The 12,394-nt window shown below is 54.6% G+C and overlaps 2 protein-coding genes across 2 annotated transcripts; both read right to left on the bottom strand.

The window, feature by feature from the left end:
* Window positions 1-4,005: 4,005 nt before the first annotated feature.
* Window positions 4,006-6,566, bottom strand: SPMIP1 (sperm microtubule inner protein 1). The gene is made up of 2 exons (XM_061414663.1): window positions 5,718-6,566; window positions 4,006-4,183 (listed from the first exon to the last, which is right to left on the bottom strand). Exons 1-2 carry the CDS (start codon window positions 6,136-6,138, stop codon window positions 4,074-4,076), a joined length of 531 nt encoding a protein of 176 aa, XP_061270647.1. The 5' UTR covers window positions 6,139-6,566; the 3' UTR covers window positions 4,006-4,073.
* A 98-nt stretch (window positions 6,567-6,664) lies between these two features.
* Window positions 6,665-9,528, bottom strand: ATP6V1F (ATPase H+ transporting V1 subunit F). The gene is made up of 2 exons (XM_061414664.1): window positions 9,171-9,528; window positions 6,665-7,128 (listed from the first exon to the last, which is right to left on the bottom strand). The coding sequence occupies exons 1-2, from the start codon at window positions 9,326-9,328 to the stop codon at window positions 6,927-6,929; spliced, it is 360 nt and encodes a 119-aa protein (XP_061270648.1). The 5' UTR covers window positions 9,329-9,528; the 3' UTR covers window positions 6,665-6,926.
* Window positions 9,529-12,394: the final 2,866 nt, after the last annotated feature.

Genomic DNA, 12,394 nt, shown 5'->3' with positions numbered 1-12,394 from the left:
CGGCACTTGGGCTCCGTACTTGCTGCTCCCAGGCCCTAGAGCACAGGCTCAATAGTGGTGGCGCACAGGCTTGGTTGCTCCACCACCTGTGCAATCTTCCCAGCTCAGGGATTGAACCCACGGCTCCTGCCTTGGCAAGAGGATTCTTTACCACTGAGCCACCTGGGAAGCCCCAGGTTTTCTTTTCTATGCCAACTCCACCTGATTGGTGCCAGCCATCTCAGGCCCTGTGTCCAGGATGATCCTGAAGCTAAGCTGGGGCTCAGAGGAGAGAGTGCTGGGAATGGCTGTCTGTCCTCCCTGTCCTCCAGCAGGGACAGAACAAAATGGCAGCTCCAAGCTGCCACCCTCATGCCAGGCACTGGGGAGATACAGGGCACAAAACAGACTTGGCTAGTCACTTGTCCTCATCTCTGAGGAGATCACAGCCTAGTGAGAGAGTGTGACAATAAGCAGGTGATTAGAATTCATCAGGATGGATGCTGTGAGCCCTGGGTCTGTTCATTTAAATGAAACAGGCTCTCAAATGATTGGTTAAATAATAAGCCTAGCAAAGTCACAAGCTTTTTAATTGTGACATCGTGTATGGGCAAAAGAAGGAAAGTACAAATGATTATTTTCTGATTGACAGAAATTTTACAAGTATATTATCTCTTGGGACTACATCGGCGGAAGATATCTATTACATCATTATAACCAGTGAAATAAATGATCCAGTAAGACAACGGACCAGAATTACAGAGGGACGGGGTTGGAGGTTATTTTCACAGTTCATGGCAATAATTTCTGAAGGCTTGGGACTCTTACCAGATGTCTTTGTTCAAAACTCTTCCAAAGACAGATTTGTTTTCACAGAGAACATTCCCATTTGGTTACTGTTATGAATATTCACATATTCATGTTGCATAAAGATGGCATTTCTTGTGAGAGTTCTCAATTTAAGACCTTATGAAATCAGGTTCTTTTAAGTGGTTTTATGAATGCAAAACGATGCTCCTTCCTTCACAGCTGCAAAGGAGCAGCGACATTTCATCTCTTTTTTTAGATTCCTTTTGTTAATTATAAAGACTTGCAGTTTTTAGACTAGCCTCTGGCCTAAAATTCCACTTCTTGAATTTCATTTGATTTTGCCTTCCAGAAACCAAGAAAGAGCTAAAGAGGATTATCCTTAACAATAGAAAAGTCAGGCACCTATTGTGGGGCTGGACAGGACTTTGTGTCTTTGACACAAGAACAAAGTAGGGGTGTCCTTAAGAGGGACTGGTAACCCTGGCAGGCTGTCCCTTCCTGCTCCTGGGCTGCCTCTGGCAGTTTTGAGGAAGACGGTGTGTAGGTTCCTCCAAGGTGGTCCTTGGCTGGGAGGGTGAGGAAGATGGGGTCAGCTGTTGGCAGGCAAACCTGACAAGCAGACACACAGCTGGCTGTGTAAATAAAGGTGGGATGGTGAGCTGCGAAGGCCGTGCAGTTCCAATGCCAGCCCTCAGGGTACCCTACCAACACCACTGGGTTCAGTCCCTTCACCTGCTGGGGACTCCCTGGGCTTCCTGGTTCCAGTTCAGGGGTGTGCGTGTGAGGGGCTGAGACATGAGCAGACATCTGTCTTTCTCCTTCAGGTTGCTTCCAAGAGCTGAACGCTACCACCAGCAGTAGCCCTGGAGAACCAGGAAACTCAGAGTTCAAGGTGAAAGGGTGAAGTTGCCTGGGCAAGACCCCTCTCAGATGGGGGATAGCAGAGGTGGGGTCTGCCTGGGAGGAGACTGCTGGGGTGGGAAGCCCACAGCCAGGTGGAAGAAGGGGCCGTCGTTAAAGCACCTTTTAAACTACATAACATGGGTTTGGGGCTTCCCAGGCTATATAGTCCAGGAGGTTGCAGAGTCAGACATGACTGAGTGACTAAGCACAGCACAGCACAACATGGGCTTTACAAATTCAGGAGTCAGGGCAGGGGCCTAATGGAAGTAAGGCCCACTGGGGCCCTGGGGCCTCCAGGCTCTGCTGGGGGAAGTGGCCCTGGAGGGAGGATTCCCTCACAAACCTGGGACAAAGTGTTCTTCCTTCCTAGGACCTGGCCCAGAAGCCAGAGGGGAGCCAAGCAGAGCCCACGCCCCAGAGGCCCCATCAACTATCATCCGGAAGCCTACAGGAGAAAAAGCTGGCTCAGGGAGCCCCAGGGCCCCCAGGCCTCCCCTCCCCAGGCCTGCCAGAACCCCAAGATCCCCTGGAGGGGCTGGGCTGGAGCTTGGGCCAGGAGAGAGCAGAACAGAAGAAACTGCTAAGGATTGAGATTCCTCACAATCAGAGAGAGGGGGACCCTCAGGGTCAGGGTAAGAGAGAGAAGACAAACCAGAATCCAAGCGGGGAGGCTACTCAGGCTCTGATGGAAGAGGTGTCTCAAGGTCAAAGGTGTGAGGGCCTCCAGGGTGAGCACAGAGGGGCGCCTCAAGGTCAAAGCGAAAGTCGCCTCAAATGCGGGAGAAAGGAGGCCCTCCCAGAGCCGAGGGCAGATTCTCCCCGGGGTTCGGAAGAGAAGATCCTCCAGTCTCCCGAAGGCAGAGACTGTATCCCACCTGCCTGGGAAGCGGCTCGGGGAGAGGGGCCCCGGGAGAAAAGCGGCTCCCCGGGGGACTTCCGCAGGTCCCTGGGGGAACGGATGGGGCAGCCTGGGGGAAGGGCGGGCCCAGGGCCCCGGGGAAGGACCACCCAGCTGATGCAGGTTAAGACCGACGGCCTGAGAGGAAACAGCGCACCGGCCCTGGGAGCGCAGGGGCCCCTCCGGGAAGGGTTGCGGGCTCCGCTTCCGCTCGCTGGGCCCCCGACCCGGCCACTGCTCCCAGGCCCAGGAGCGGTGATGCTAGCGGCCCCATGCACTGGGGGCTCCGGGCAGCGGGAACGGCCCGCTGCTCTCCCAGGGCACCTGGGCCCGCTGAGCGATCCACACTCGCTTCAGGGCCCAGGAGGAAGCCCTGGCCCCGCGGAGCAGGAGCTGGGCGGCTCCACGGGGCTTCCGGGCGCCTTCGGGAGACCGAGGGGTGCTGCGGAGGCCCCCAGAACCTCGAAGACCGCCTGGCCCGAGCCCCTGAGCAGAGACCGGGCGTCGGCGAGCGTGAGCGCCGCGCAGCAGGCGTCGGCTCTGCAGCGGCTGCTGGAGCTGAACCGCGAGGCCAGGCGCCGGCGGCAGCGGGACCGCGAGCAGCAGCGGCTCCGGGTGCGCGGCCGGGCCAGGCGGGCGGGGCCCAGAGGGGCGGCCTCTGGGCCGCTGACAGTCGCCTCCTGCAGGTCCTGGAGCGCCTCCGCATCGCCAGGAACCGCCATTGCCGGGTGCACCCCTTGGAACCCCCACCGAGCCCAGCTCAGCTCCCACCACAGGCAAGACCCCTAGGAGAAGGCGGTGGGGCCACAACGACCCTGCAGGGGCGGGGGCCGGTGGCCGAGCTGGGCGCGACCTGGATCGCTTTGACTGGCGTCTATCCCGCACTTGCGATAACACCTGCGGAGTGGGCCGACCCTCCAGAGCACAGAGGGTGCTGCCCTCTGCTGGCCGCTTCGAGCCCGGTGGCCGGGAGGCACCGGCGGGCGCTCAGCGTTCCGTCCCGCCTCAGGAGGACGCGGCAGGGCGACAACGCGCCCTGCGGGAACAGCTGGAGCAAACGCACCGGGAAAGGACCGGGCGGCTGCGAGCCCTCGGGGCCAGGTGAGGGGACGGGCGGGGAGGCTTGTGGAGTGGTGGCGGTCACTTTTTCCTGACATCTGGTATGAAAGTCCACTCTTCCCCAGGAACACCCAGAACTTCCAGCAGCTACTGTGGCCCCTCGGCGCCGCGGAACCTGACGAGCATCTCTCACCCTTCCGAGGCCCCTCCAAGTCTCTGATGAATCCTCAAGGAGATGATTAAAGAGATGGAGGGTTAAGGGAAAAGCAAGAAGGCAACCTGCAGGTCAGAGGGAGTTTCAGAAAGGCCCAGAACGCAGCCTCAGCGCCTGGGAGAGCCAGACACAGACACACATGCAGCTTCGCCCTACCAGGAGGTGTGTTATTTCTTCTTCCCTCCCCTAAGCCCTCTGCCCTGCTCGAGGTCAGAGGGCCAAATCCCGGGGATCCAGTAGCGAGAAGGCCCCATTCTTGCGGAAGAAAGATTCAATGCGGCACATCTTGCAGGAGACCAGTTCTTGCTTCACTGGGGGGCCTGGGAAAAGATGTCAGAGGCCAGGAGTGGGTTCCTGGGAAAAGAACCGGCAGAGCACAGGAGCCCTGCCTGCATAGCCCTAGGAGTCTGCCTGTGTTGTATCCACTTTGTAAGTGTGCAGAAATAAAAAGAAATGCTTCTGAGAAGCGGGAGTTACAGGGAAACAGGGAGCTGGCTGGCTGCCCACCCGGGTCAGCAGTGATGGCCAAATGCCAGTCAGCTGTGTGCCAGCACCTCCCCCAGCCTCAGAATCCTTCACAGAGGAGGGTGGTGGGACTCCCAGCCGTGCTTGCTACAGGGACAGACAGAGCTGGACTTCTCTGGGGCAGACAGGGCTTCTTTCTACCTTCTGCTTTCATTTGGAAATTGTTCATTTCCTCTCCCATCCTGGGGCAAATCCTTGGGCCCTGGGGGGATTTTTTGTTAAGGCCAAATTTCAACTGTTTATCCTCAATCATCCACCTTTTCTGTGCAGGAACTGGAGAAAACACCTGACTGAGTAGTCTCACTTGAAATTCATGACCACAGACAGCAAAGGAACTCTCATCAGGCAGCAAACCCATGACACTCCCTGGCATATTCTCTGTCCCACACCTTGACTCTTCAGCTCAAACTACACCACTGCCTTCGCTCCTCTCCCACCCAACTAACGACTATGAGTCAATCCAGATGGACAGCCTTCTTGCCAATACCATGTCCTTACATATCACTGTTCCCCCCAACCCCGTACCTTCTCCCTGCGTGATCCAGCCTCTGGAGCAACCTGGGTGAGCCCACCCACTCTCAAGGCTTTAAAGAGCACCTATATTCTGATAACCCCCAAAACTGTGCCTTCAGCTCTGACCTCACTCCAGAGGGCCACATCACCGACACCTCCAGCACAACATAGCAACGCTGACCTTCACACCCCCCAGCACTCTCCCTACCCCCAGTCTCTCTTGCTGTAGCTGCTTCAGTCAAACACCTGCGTGTTGGCATTGCATTCTCTCCTTCTGTCATTCAAATCACCAGTAAGTTCCATTGAGTCTTCCTCCAAACACATCCAGAATAGATTTCAGCTCAACTGCTAATCACTCTAGTCCAAGCCACCGTCATTTCTTGCCAGGATAACTCAACCATCTGCCAATTTGTTCTTACCCCCAAAAAGGCCACAACCTACAGAACAGTCAGGGTGATTTTTTTTTTTTTTTAAGTAAATCAGTATCATTCACCTGCTTAAAACTCGCCGTGGCTTCCCCTTAAACTTAGAATAAAACCTTAGAATAAATCCTCCCCCTTGTCAGTTAGCTCACTCGGCCTTTAGGTCCTGAGGCCTTTCCTGACAATCCATCCCAAAGCGCCACACACCCCTGCCTCCTCGCCCATCATGCCGTTTCATTCTGGAACTTGGCCCTCTCTTGCTCTTATGTTTCTCCACTAGAATGGACGCCCCCAAAAGGAGCGTCCATGTGTCTCGTGTGTCTAGTGCCAAGAGTGCTGTGGCTCGTGGCAGGTTTTCTGTGAGGTGGATAATTTCTGGGAGGTTGGGGCTCACCCAGCTGCCAGCCATATGTGAAGTTGGTGGTGATGGGGAAGAGGTAGCGTTTCTCTGGCACGTCCAGTTTTCGGGTGCTGAGGTAGCGGTAGCGGCCCTGGAAGTCGTGGGAGATGCCTTCGTATAGCAGGGCCCGGGTGGCAGGCAGGACTGGGTACATTTCTGACTGAATAGGAGCCTCCAGGGCGGGGCTGGAAGCCCTGGAAGGAACTGCTTTGGGGGTGGGCGGGGGTGAGAGTGGAGCTTTGGGGGGCAGGGTTGGCAGCTTGAGCGGCAGGCGGGCTGCAGCCTTGGCCTTCTGCTTGGCCTTCACCAGGGACCCGTACTTGTGGTGCCACTCGCAGCGCAACATCTTCTCCCTCAGGTATTCCTCCTTCCAGAAGTTCTGCCGCACCGTGTCCATGCTGAGTTGCCGAGACATGGTGGCAGAGGAAGGAGCAGGCGTGGGGTGCCTGCTGCCAAGGGGTGAGCACAGCAAGCAGAGTCCCTCTGACAGCAGGTGGCTGCCCAGGGACAGTCACTTGGCAACCATGCCTCACCTCACACAGGGCCATGCCCTCAGCACGCTTCACCTGCCTTGCTTGCTGGGGCAGCCTCAGGCCAGGGCCCACTGGCTAAGAGCCTTGACCCGCAAACCTCTTGCCAGACTCAAACTAAGTATCTCTGGTTTCCAGGTTTGCTGTGGTTCCTGCTTCCATCCCTTGAGGTCCCAACCGCTCCCAGCCAATACAGACTCAAGCAGGGGCACCAGGGGTCTGAACGCAAGCCTGCTTCTGTTCCCCCTGCCAGAGCCGGTCGCCTTTAATTCAGAAGGCCGGGCTGGCACAATCTTCCTGGTCTAACTCTTCTAGGCCTGGGTCTTTGGCAAAACCTTTTCCAGCCTTGCCAATCAAATCCCCCCCAAGAGCCTCCTTCTATACATGTCGTTTCTAACACCCAGCCTCAGATTGGAGAGAAGCAAGAATGTTATTTTAATTTAACATCAACAGTGACAGCACAGGGAAGAGGCAGTGGAGAGAAGACACTCAGGTTTCCTGTATCCCAACCAGCCTTAATTTTAATGGCAGAGCCCCAGCAACTGGAAGCACCCCAGCTCTGGTGCCTCTCAGTAGAATGGGAAGGGGCAGGGAATTGGAACTCAGAGGCTAAGATCTTAGAGAAGGGCTGATGGCAAGCCCAGGGAGAGGCCGCAAGGCGGAGGGGAGTCCTCTAGCGCAGGTCTTCAGCCGTGAACATGCCCCTGGCCCTGCGCAGGATGGAGTCCTTGGCAGCATCATACGGGTGCTCCTTGGACGGGATCTCCAGTACAGCCGGAATGGAGCGCTGGTGGGCGTCAAGGGCGTGCCGCACCATCTCTGCAATGTACTGGTTGATAAGGATGATGCCGATGTCATCCCGGTTTAGAAACTGCCTGGAGGGAGAAATGAGAAGGGAGTCCAGGGCGGCCCACTCTGAGTTGGTGGCCACAGATGGAATGGGCTTAATCCAGAGAGCGCAGTGGACAAGAGAAAAAGGTGCTACACTAAACTCTCCACTCTGTTTAGAGTCCATTTCATTCAAAAGCTAAGGGCATGGCTTCTACTCCACCCCCACCCCCGCCGCCTGGAAGACTCCCAAATGATCTGCTAATAAGATGAGGGTGCGTGCTGGTGTGTTCCTTATGCTGCCTTCAGGTAAGAATGGGCGAGGACAAGACTATATATATATATATGCCAGTCTCTTTGTATCTGCATAAAGAAAAAAGCAGAAAGATATGGAAAAAAAATACATGGTGAAGGAAGTAATGAAGTAGAAGAGGTGAGGGGTTGAGAGTGTGACTTCTCAATGTGTAGATCTTTTAAAGATTAATTTGTAAACTACATGAACATGTTAACTTTTCAAAAGGAAACAGATTAAATTTCTAAACACACAAAAAAATGTTTTGTACCACACCATGTGGCACATGGGATCTTAGTATCCCAAACAGGGATCGAATCCGTGCCCCCTACTGTGGAAGCATAGAGTCTTAACCACTGGACCGCCAGGGAAGTCCCCATAAAAATTTTTAAGGGGGGAAGGCATTGTTTGGACCACTCATGGTCTATGCTGATAAGGGCAGGGGGTGGATCAGAGGGGAAGTTTGGCCTAAGCCAGGAACAGAGCATAGGAAGAGGAAAATCAGCAATGAAGGAATCATACTTTCCACACAGAAGGAACCTGGCACTGGGCTCTTACTTTCTTGTGATCACCCACACATTCATTAATTTATTTACTCACTAAAAACTATTTACTATTAAAAAATAAAAGCTGTTTACAGAGTAGTTATTCTTTACCAGACACTAAGGCAGGTTAGATTTGATGATTTCAGAGGTCCCTTTTGGTTGGAAACTTGAAAAGATCTTGAAGTAAAATTTGTCCTTCTCTCATGACAACTTGAGTCACTTTACCAGACTGCTTAGAGATCAGCCTCCTGGGGCAGGGCTGATCATACCCCAGGCAAAAGGAACCAGTCTCAGCCAGCAGCTCAGGGCTGGGTTGTTTAGGGGAAAACAGGCAGGAGAGGTTTGTTCCTGGCACTTGGCATAGGGGCTCCAGAGAAGGGGTGTGGGAAAGAACAAAGGGCTGGCGCTCTCAACTCTAGTCACCAGGTCACCTCCTGGATTAAAGGACATGCCTGCACCCACAGCTTGAAACTACTGCTTTTAATCCGGGACAGGAAATGAAGCTTTGAAGCACAAGGTATCAGTAGAAGGTAGGACAGTCCTGATATTCTGTCCGCTGAGTTCAGGACAATGGGAAATTCCAAAGCAGACTGAGAGCTGAAGCAGCAGAGTGTGGCCCTGGCTTAAGAAAGGCAGAAAAGGTGAGACTGGGTTCAAATCTTTGCTCCATCTTTTTCCGAATTGTATGACTTTAGTGTGTGCCTTTAACCTCTCTGAACTTTAGTTTTCTTACCAGTAAATGGGAATAACCCCTATCTTACATGATGATTGTGAGCTTCTAAGGGAGATAAAACACTTGAAAGCCCGAGCCCACTGCCCAGGTGTTCACTGAGTGAGTGGTTCCTTTAGGAGTCAACTCAGAAGAGTCCAGCGCTGGCAATGACCGGGGCCTGCTCTACGGGTGAACCGGGAGCTGAGAGTGGCCCTTTCCAGGCCTGGGCACCCTGGAAGTTCAGCTCTGGCGGGACAGGTTGGACCAAAGGGCGGTGCCCGTCCTACATGAGCGGTTCCTCTTCTTTCCTGACACACGGTCATGTGAGGGGGGCCTTTGTGGACCCGATCTAGCCCTGGTCCCACCGAGCCCCGAAAGGGAACTTGGGCCGCAGTGGCCTCCTCTCCAACCGGTGGACCGACTTCTCCGACCCTCGAGGACGGGGTCTGACACTTCAGCCAGTGTCGCCCCCCCCCCTCCCCTCCCCGCGCTCCCACCAGGCAGCAGAGGGTCCAGTTCAGGCCTCGCGGGCTACCTTACCGGAAAGTGTCTTCGATCTCATTGATGGTAGTATCCTTCTCCACCACCAGGAAATTAGGGTGGCGGTTCTTGTTAAGCTCCCCTATGCCGCCCAGCAGGAAGCCAGTCACAGTGTCCTCGTCTCCGATCACCGCAATTAGCTTCCCCCTCCCCGCCATCCTCACAGACCACCCGAGATCCTCAGCGACCGCCGGGTGTCACCGAAGCCCCGCCTTCGCAGCGCACCGCCTTTTCGGCCGCACCCCCACGCTTTAGACATGCGCAGTTGTACCACTCCGCCTCCTGGGACATGCGCATTAGGAGGAAAAGCGCCTGACTCAGAATACGCCTGCGCCATAGTGGGAGCCCTGAACCCGGGGACTACGATTCCCAGAAGTCCGCGCGGCACAGTCGACTCGCACAGGTAAGTTCGCTGGTTCTTTGGCCAGGTGAGGCAATTGCTGTTAGACGTCTGGACGCCAAAGGAGAGACGGTTTCTGTTCTCCAGAGTAAGGTCCGAGTCTTTATCGTGTATGTATGTAACTATGGCACGTAGTTAACAACTAGTACATATTTGCTCAATTAATAAAAGGATAGATAAGTTAATGATGATACTCTTTAGTGAGTAGTGTGTCAATTGCTAAAATGTGAAACGTACGTGGAAGCACCCATCAGGTGTAACTAACCCATGGGGGAGAGGAGGCGCGCGAAGAAGGCCGCTAGCTGGATGAGGCTGGTAGCGATGAGGACAAGAGGGTGTTGTTAGAAAGAGAAACAGCACGTGTGAAGACTTAGGGACTAGAGAAAACAAGTGCCTTCAAGGAAAGAAAAAGAATTTGGGAGTTATCCTGAGGACAGAGTTATTCTGAAGCCACTGAAGGATTTTAAGCAAGAAAATGATACGGCCAACTTTATGTATTAGGGATAGGTTGAGACCTGTGCTGTGTGAGCAGGCAGGACTGAAGGAAGAGAAACCGTTGTGGGAAGAGATGATGGTGGGCAGAACCCAGGGAGTGGGAATGGGGAATGTGAGAGTCTGGTGGAGCCAAGAAGTATTTAGAGACAAAGAGGATAGAACTGGTATTAGATATGTTTGGGGAGATATGAGGGGGGAAATAGACAAGGTGACTTCCAGGTTTCTGGCCTGTGCAGCTAGATGGACGGGAGTCACATTCCTGAGAGAGTGAACTCTGAGATGAACATGTTGAAGGAGAAGGGGCCACTCGCTCCCCCTCCCTTCTAACAAACAGGCGTCCTGGCATCTGGCATTTGATCTGTGGGTTGAGAGCACTTGAGCCATCCGGATGGTCTGGTCTGGTGGTTACATGTGTGATAGGCTCGGGATTTTAACCTAAGTGGTATGAATCTCGGCCTTGCTACTTAGAGGTATGATTTGGGACTCATCACCAAAATTCTCAGGACCTTTATCTCTTCAGGTAATAATGTGCCCGTCTCATAGAGCTGTTAGGATTAAGTGAGGTAGAGTCCTTACATGCTTAGTAGCCGAGGCCATGCTACCACTGAGGGAGAGCAGCGGGACTGGATATCCATAAATACATCCCCTCACAGGTGGAGGGCAGCAGGAGGAGGAGGAGGCCGGCAGCCTGGCAGGAAAATGCTCCCATCTTGGGGCGAGGTGGGAGGGGAGGCAGAGAGTGAGGAAGGATGTGAGTAGAAGCACCTGGCTCGGTGCCTGGCACAGGGCTGGCCCTTAATGGCCATGAATGGCTGGGAACTTGAGAAGGGATCTCGCCTTCAAGGGTCTGTCGGGTAAGGGAGGGAGCTGTGAGAGCACCCCATTCATCACACCTTCATTCAACCAGCCTTTATCAACTGTGGCCATGGAGAGGCTGAGAACATGAGATTGATAAAATACAGTTTCTGTCCTCAAGGAACTCTCTCGGGACTGAGGGGAGAGTAAAAATATCACAGGGACGGAGATGGACTTACAGAAAGAGAGGCCCTGGAAGGGTCTTGAGGGGGAAGAGAAGGACAAGAGGAGCCAGGAGGCAGACATCCTTTGAGTGAAGAGGTAGGGGATGGGCGTATTTGGAGCCAGGCCACGTGTGTTGGGTTTTCTCTGGTCAACCCACCGCTATGTGCCGAATATCTGGAATGAGTCTAGAGCTGGGGGATCAGTTGAGTGAAGCTGCCTTGCCCTGCTCTGGCTACGCAATTGCTCATTTACTCGTTGGTCACACCTGTCTGTATTCGACCTCCTAGGTCAGGGAGCGCAGTCTGGTGGGGCAGGCCCACCCTCAGATTCACTGTTACAGACGAGGGTAGTAGTAATAAATGCAGCCAGAGATGTGCCCCAGGGCAGCATGAGAGCTGGGGGGCAGGTCTGGGAGGATAGGGAGGGGTTCAGGAAAGCTTCCTGTTGGCCAGGAAGGTGAGGAGGGTGGAGAGGCAAGGATGTTCCGGGGCAGAGGCCCAAACTGCAGCACGTGGGTCTGGGAATCTAGAAGTTGTGAAGAGGGTAGGAGGTGGAGGGTGTGGTGAGAAAGGGTACACCACCAGCTTGGCTGGAGGTTTCAATGAATGGGTAGGGAGGCTCTGGGGGCCTTGTTAGGACACGTAGACTAGACTAGAAGGGAGCCACAGAAGGGCCTTAGACCAGAGAGGGCCACAGTTCCTGTAATGTGACCACCCTCCTCTGGCTGCAGTGTGGTGAGCTGGAGGGAGCTGCTGGTGGATCAGGAAGGAGGGACCAGTTCAGGAGGGAGGCCCTGAGCAAGGTCGGGCTGGAGGGACAGAGGAGACCCAGCTTTGACCCAGGACCTAGCTGGAGTGACAGGTTCCTGGGTTCGTTTGTGGTTCTGCCTGCCTGCTGGTTGAGGAGCGTTCCTGCATGAGCCAGGGGTGACTGTTTTTTAAGGTCCTGATTTTGAGAACATCCTTGAGCTCAGTCCGAACAGAAACCGGCCTCCCGGTAGTCCCCAGGGCAATCTTCTACAACACAGTGTCCCCCTCCCTCTCCCACCCCCAGCTCTCCGGGAATCTGAGGACCAAGCCCACATCCCTGACATGCCCCCCTTTCTTTGCAGCATTCTGTCAACATTCCAGACCTCCCCAAATAGATGGCCCAGAGGGTTGCCTCTCTGCCCCAGGCCCTTCCCCTGGACCTGACTCGGTCCTCGAGGGGACAGGCAGCCAGCCTCTGCCTCCCAAGGCCTGGTTGAGGGTCAACAGCCAGAGCTGGCCAGCCAAGGAAAGCGCACACACACAAGGCACAACCACGCCTC

Source organism: Bos javanicus, chromosome 4, assembly GCF_032452875.1.
Source record: "Bos javanicus breed banteng chromosome 4, ARS-OSU_banteng_1.0, whole genome shotgun sequence".
NCBI classification, from domain to species: Eukaryota; Metazoa; Chordata; class Mammalia; order Artiodactyla; family Bovidae; genus Bos; species Bos javanicus.
The sequence above is the reverse complement of the archived record's forward strand: the minus strand, read 5'-3'. Positions and strand labels throughout refer to the sequence as shown.

Coding starts and splice junctions, on each gene's coding strand:
- SPMIP1 (XM_061414663.1), bottom strand. CDS start 6,138: ATGTCTCGGCAACTCAGCATGGACACGGTGCGGCAGAACTTCTGGAAG. Junction 4,184..5,717: donor CACATATGGCTGGCAGCTGG/GTGAGCCCCAAC, acceptor ATCTTTTCCCAG/GCCCCCCAGTGAAGCAAGAA.
- ATP6V1F (XM_061414664.1), bottom strand. CDS start 9,328: ATGGCGGGGAGGGGGAAGCTAATTGCGGTGATCGGAGACGAGGACACT. Junction 7,129..9,170: donor GAGATCGAAGACACTTTCCG/GTAAGGTAGCCC, acceptor TTCTCCCTCCAG/GCAGTTTCTAAACCGGGATG.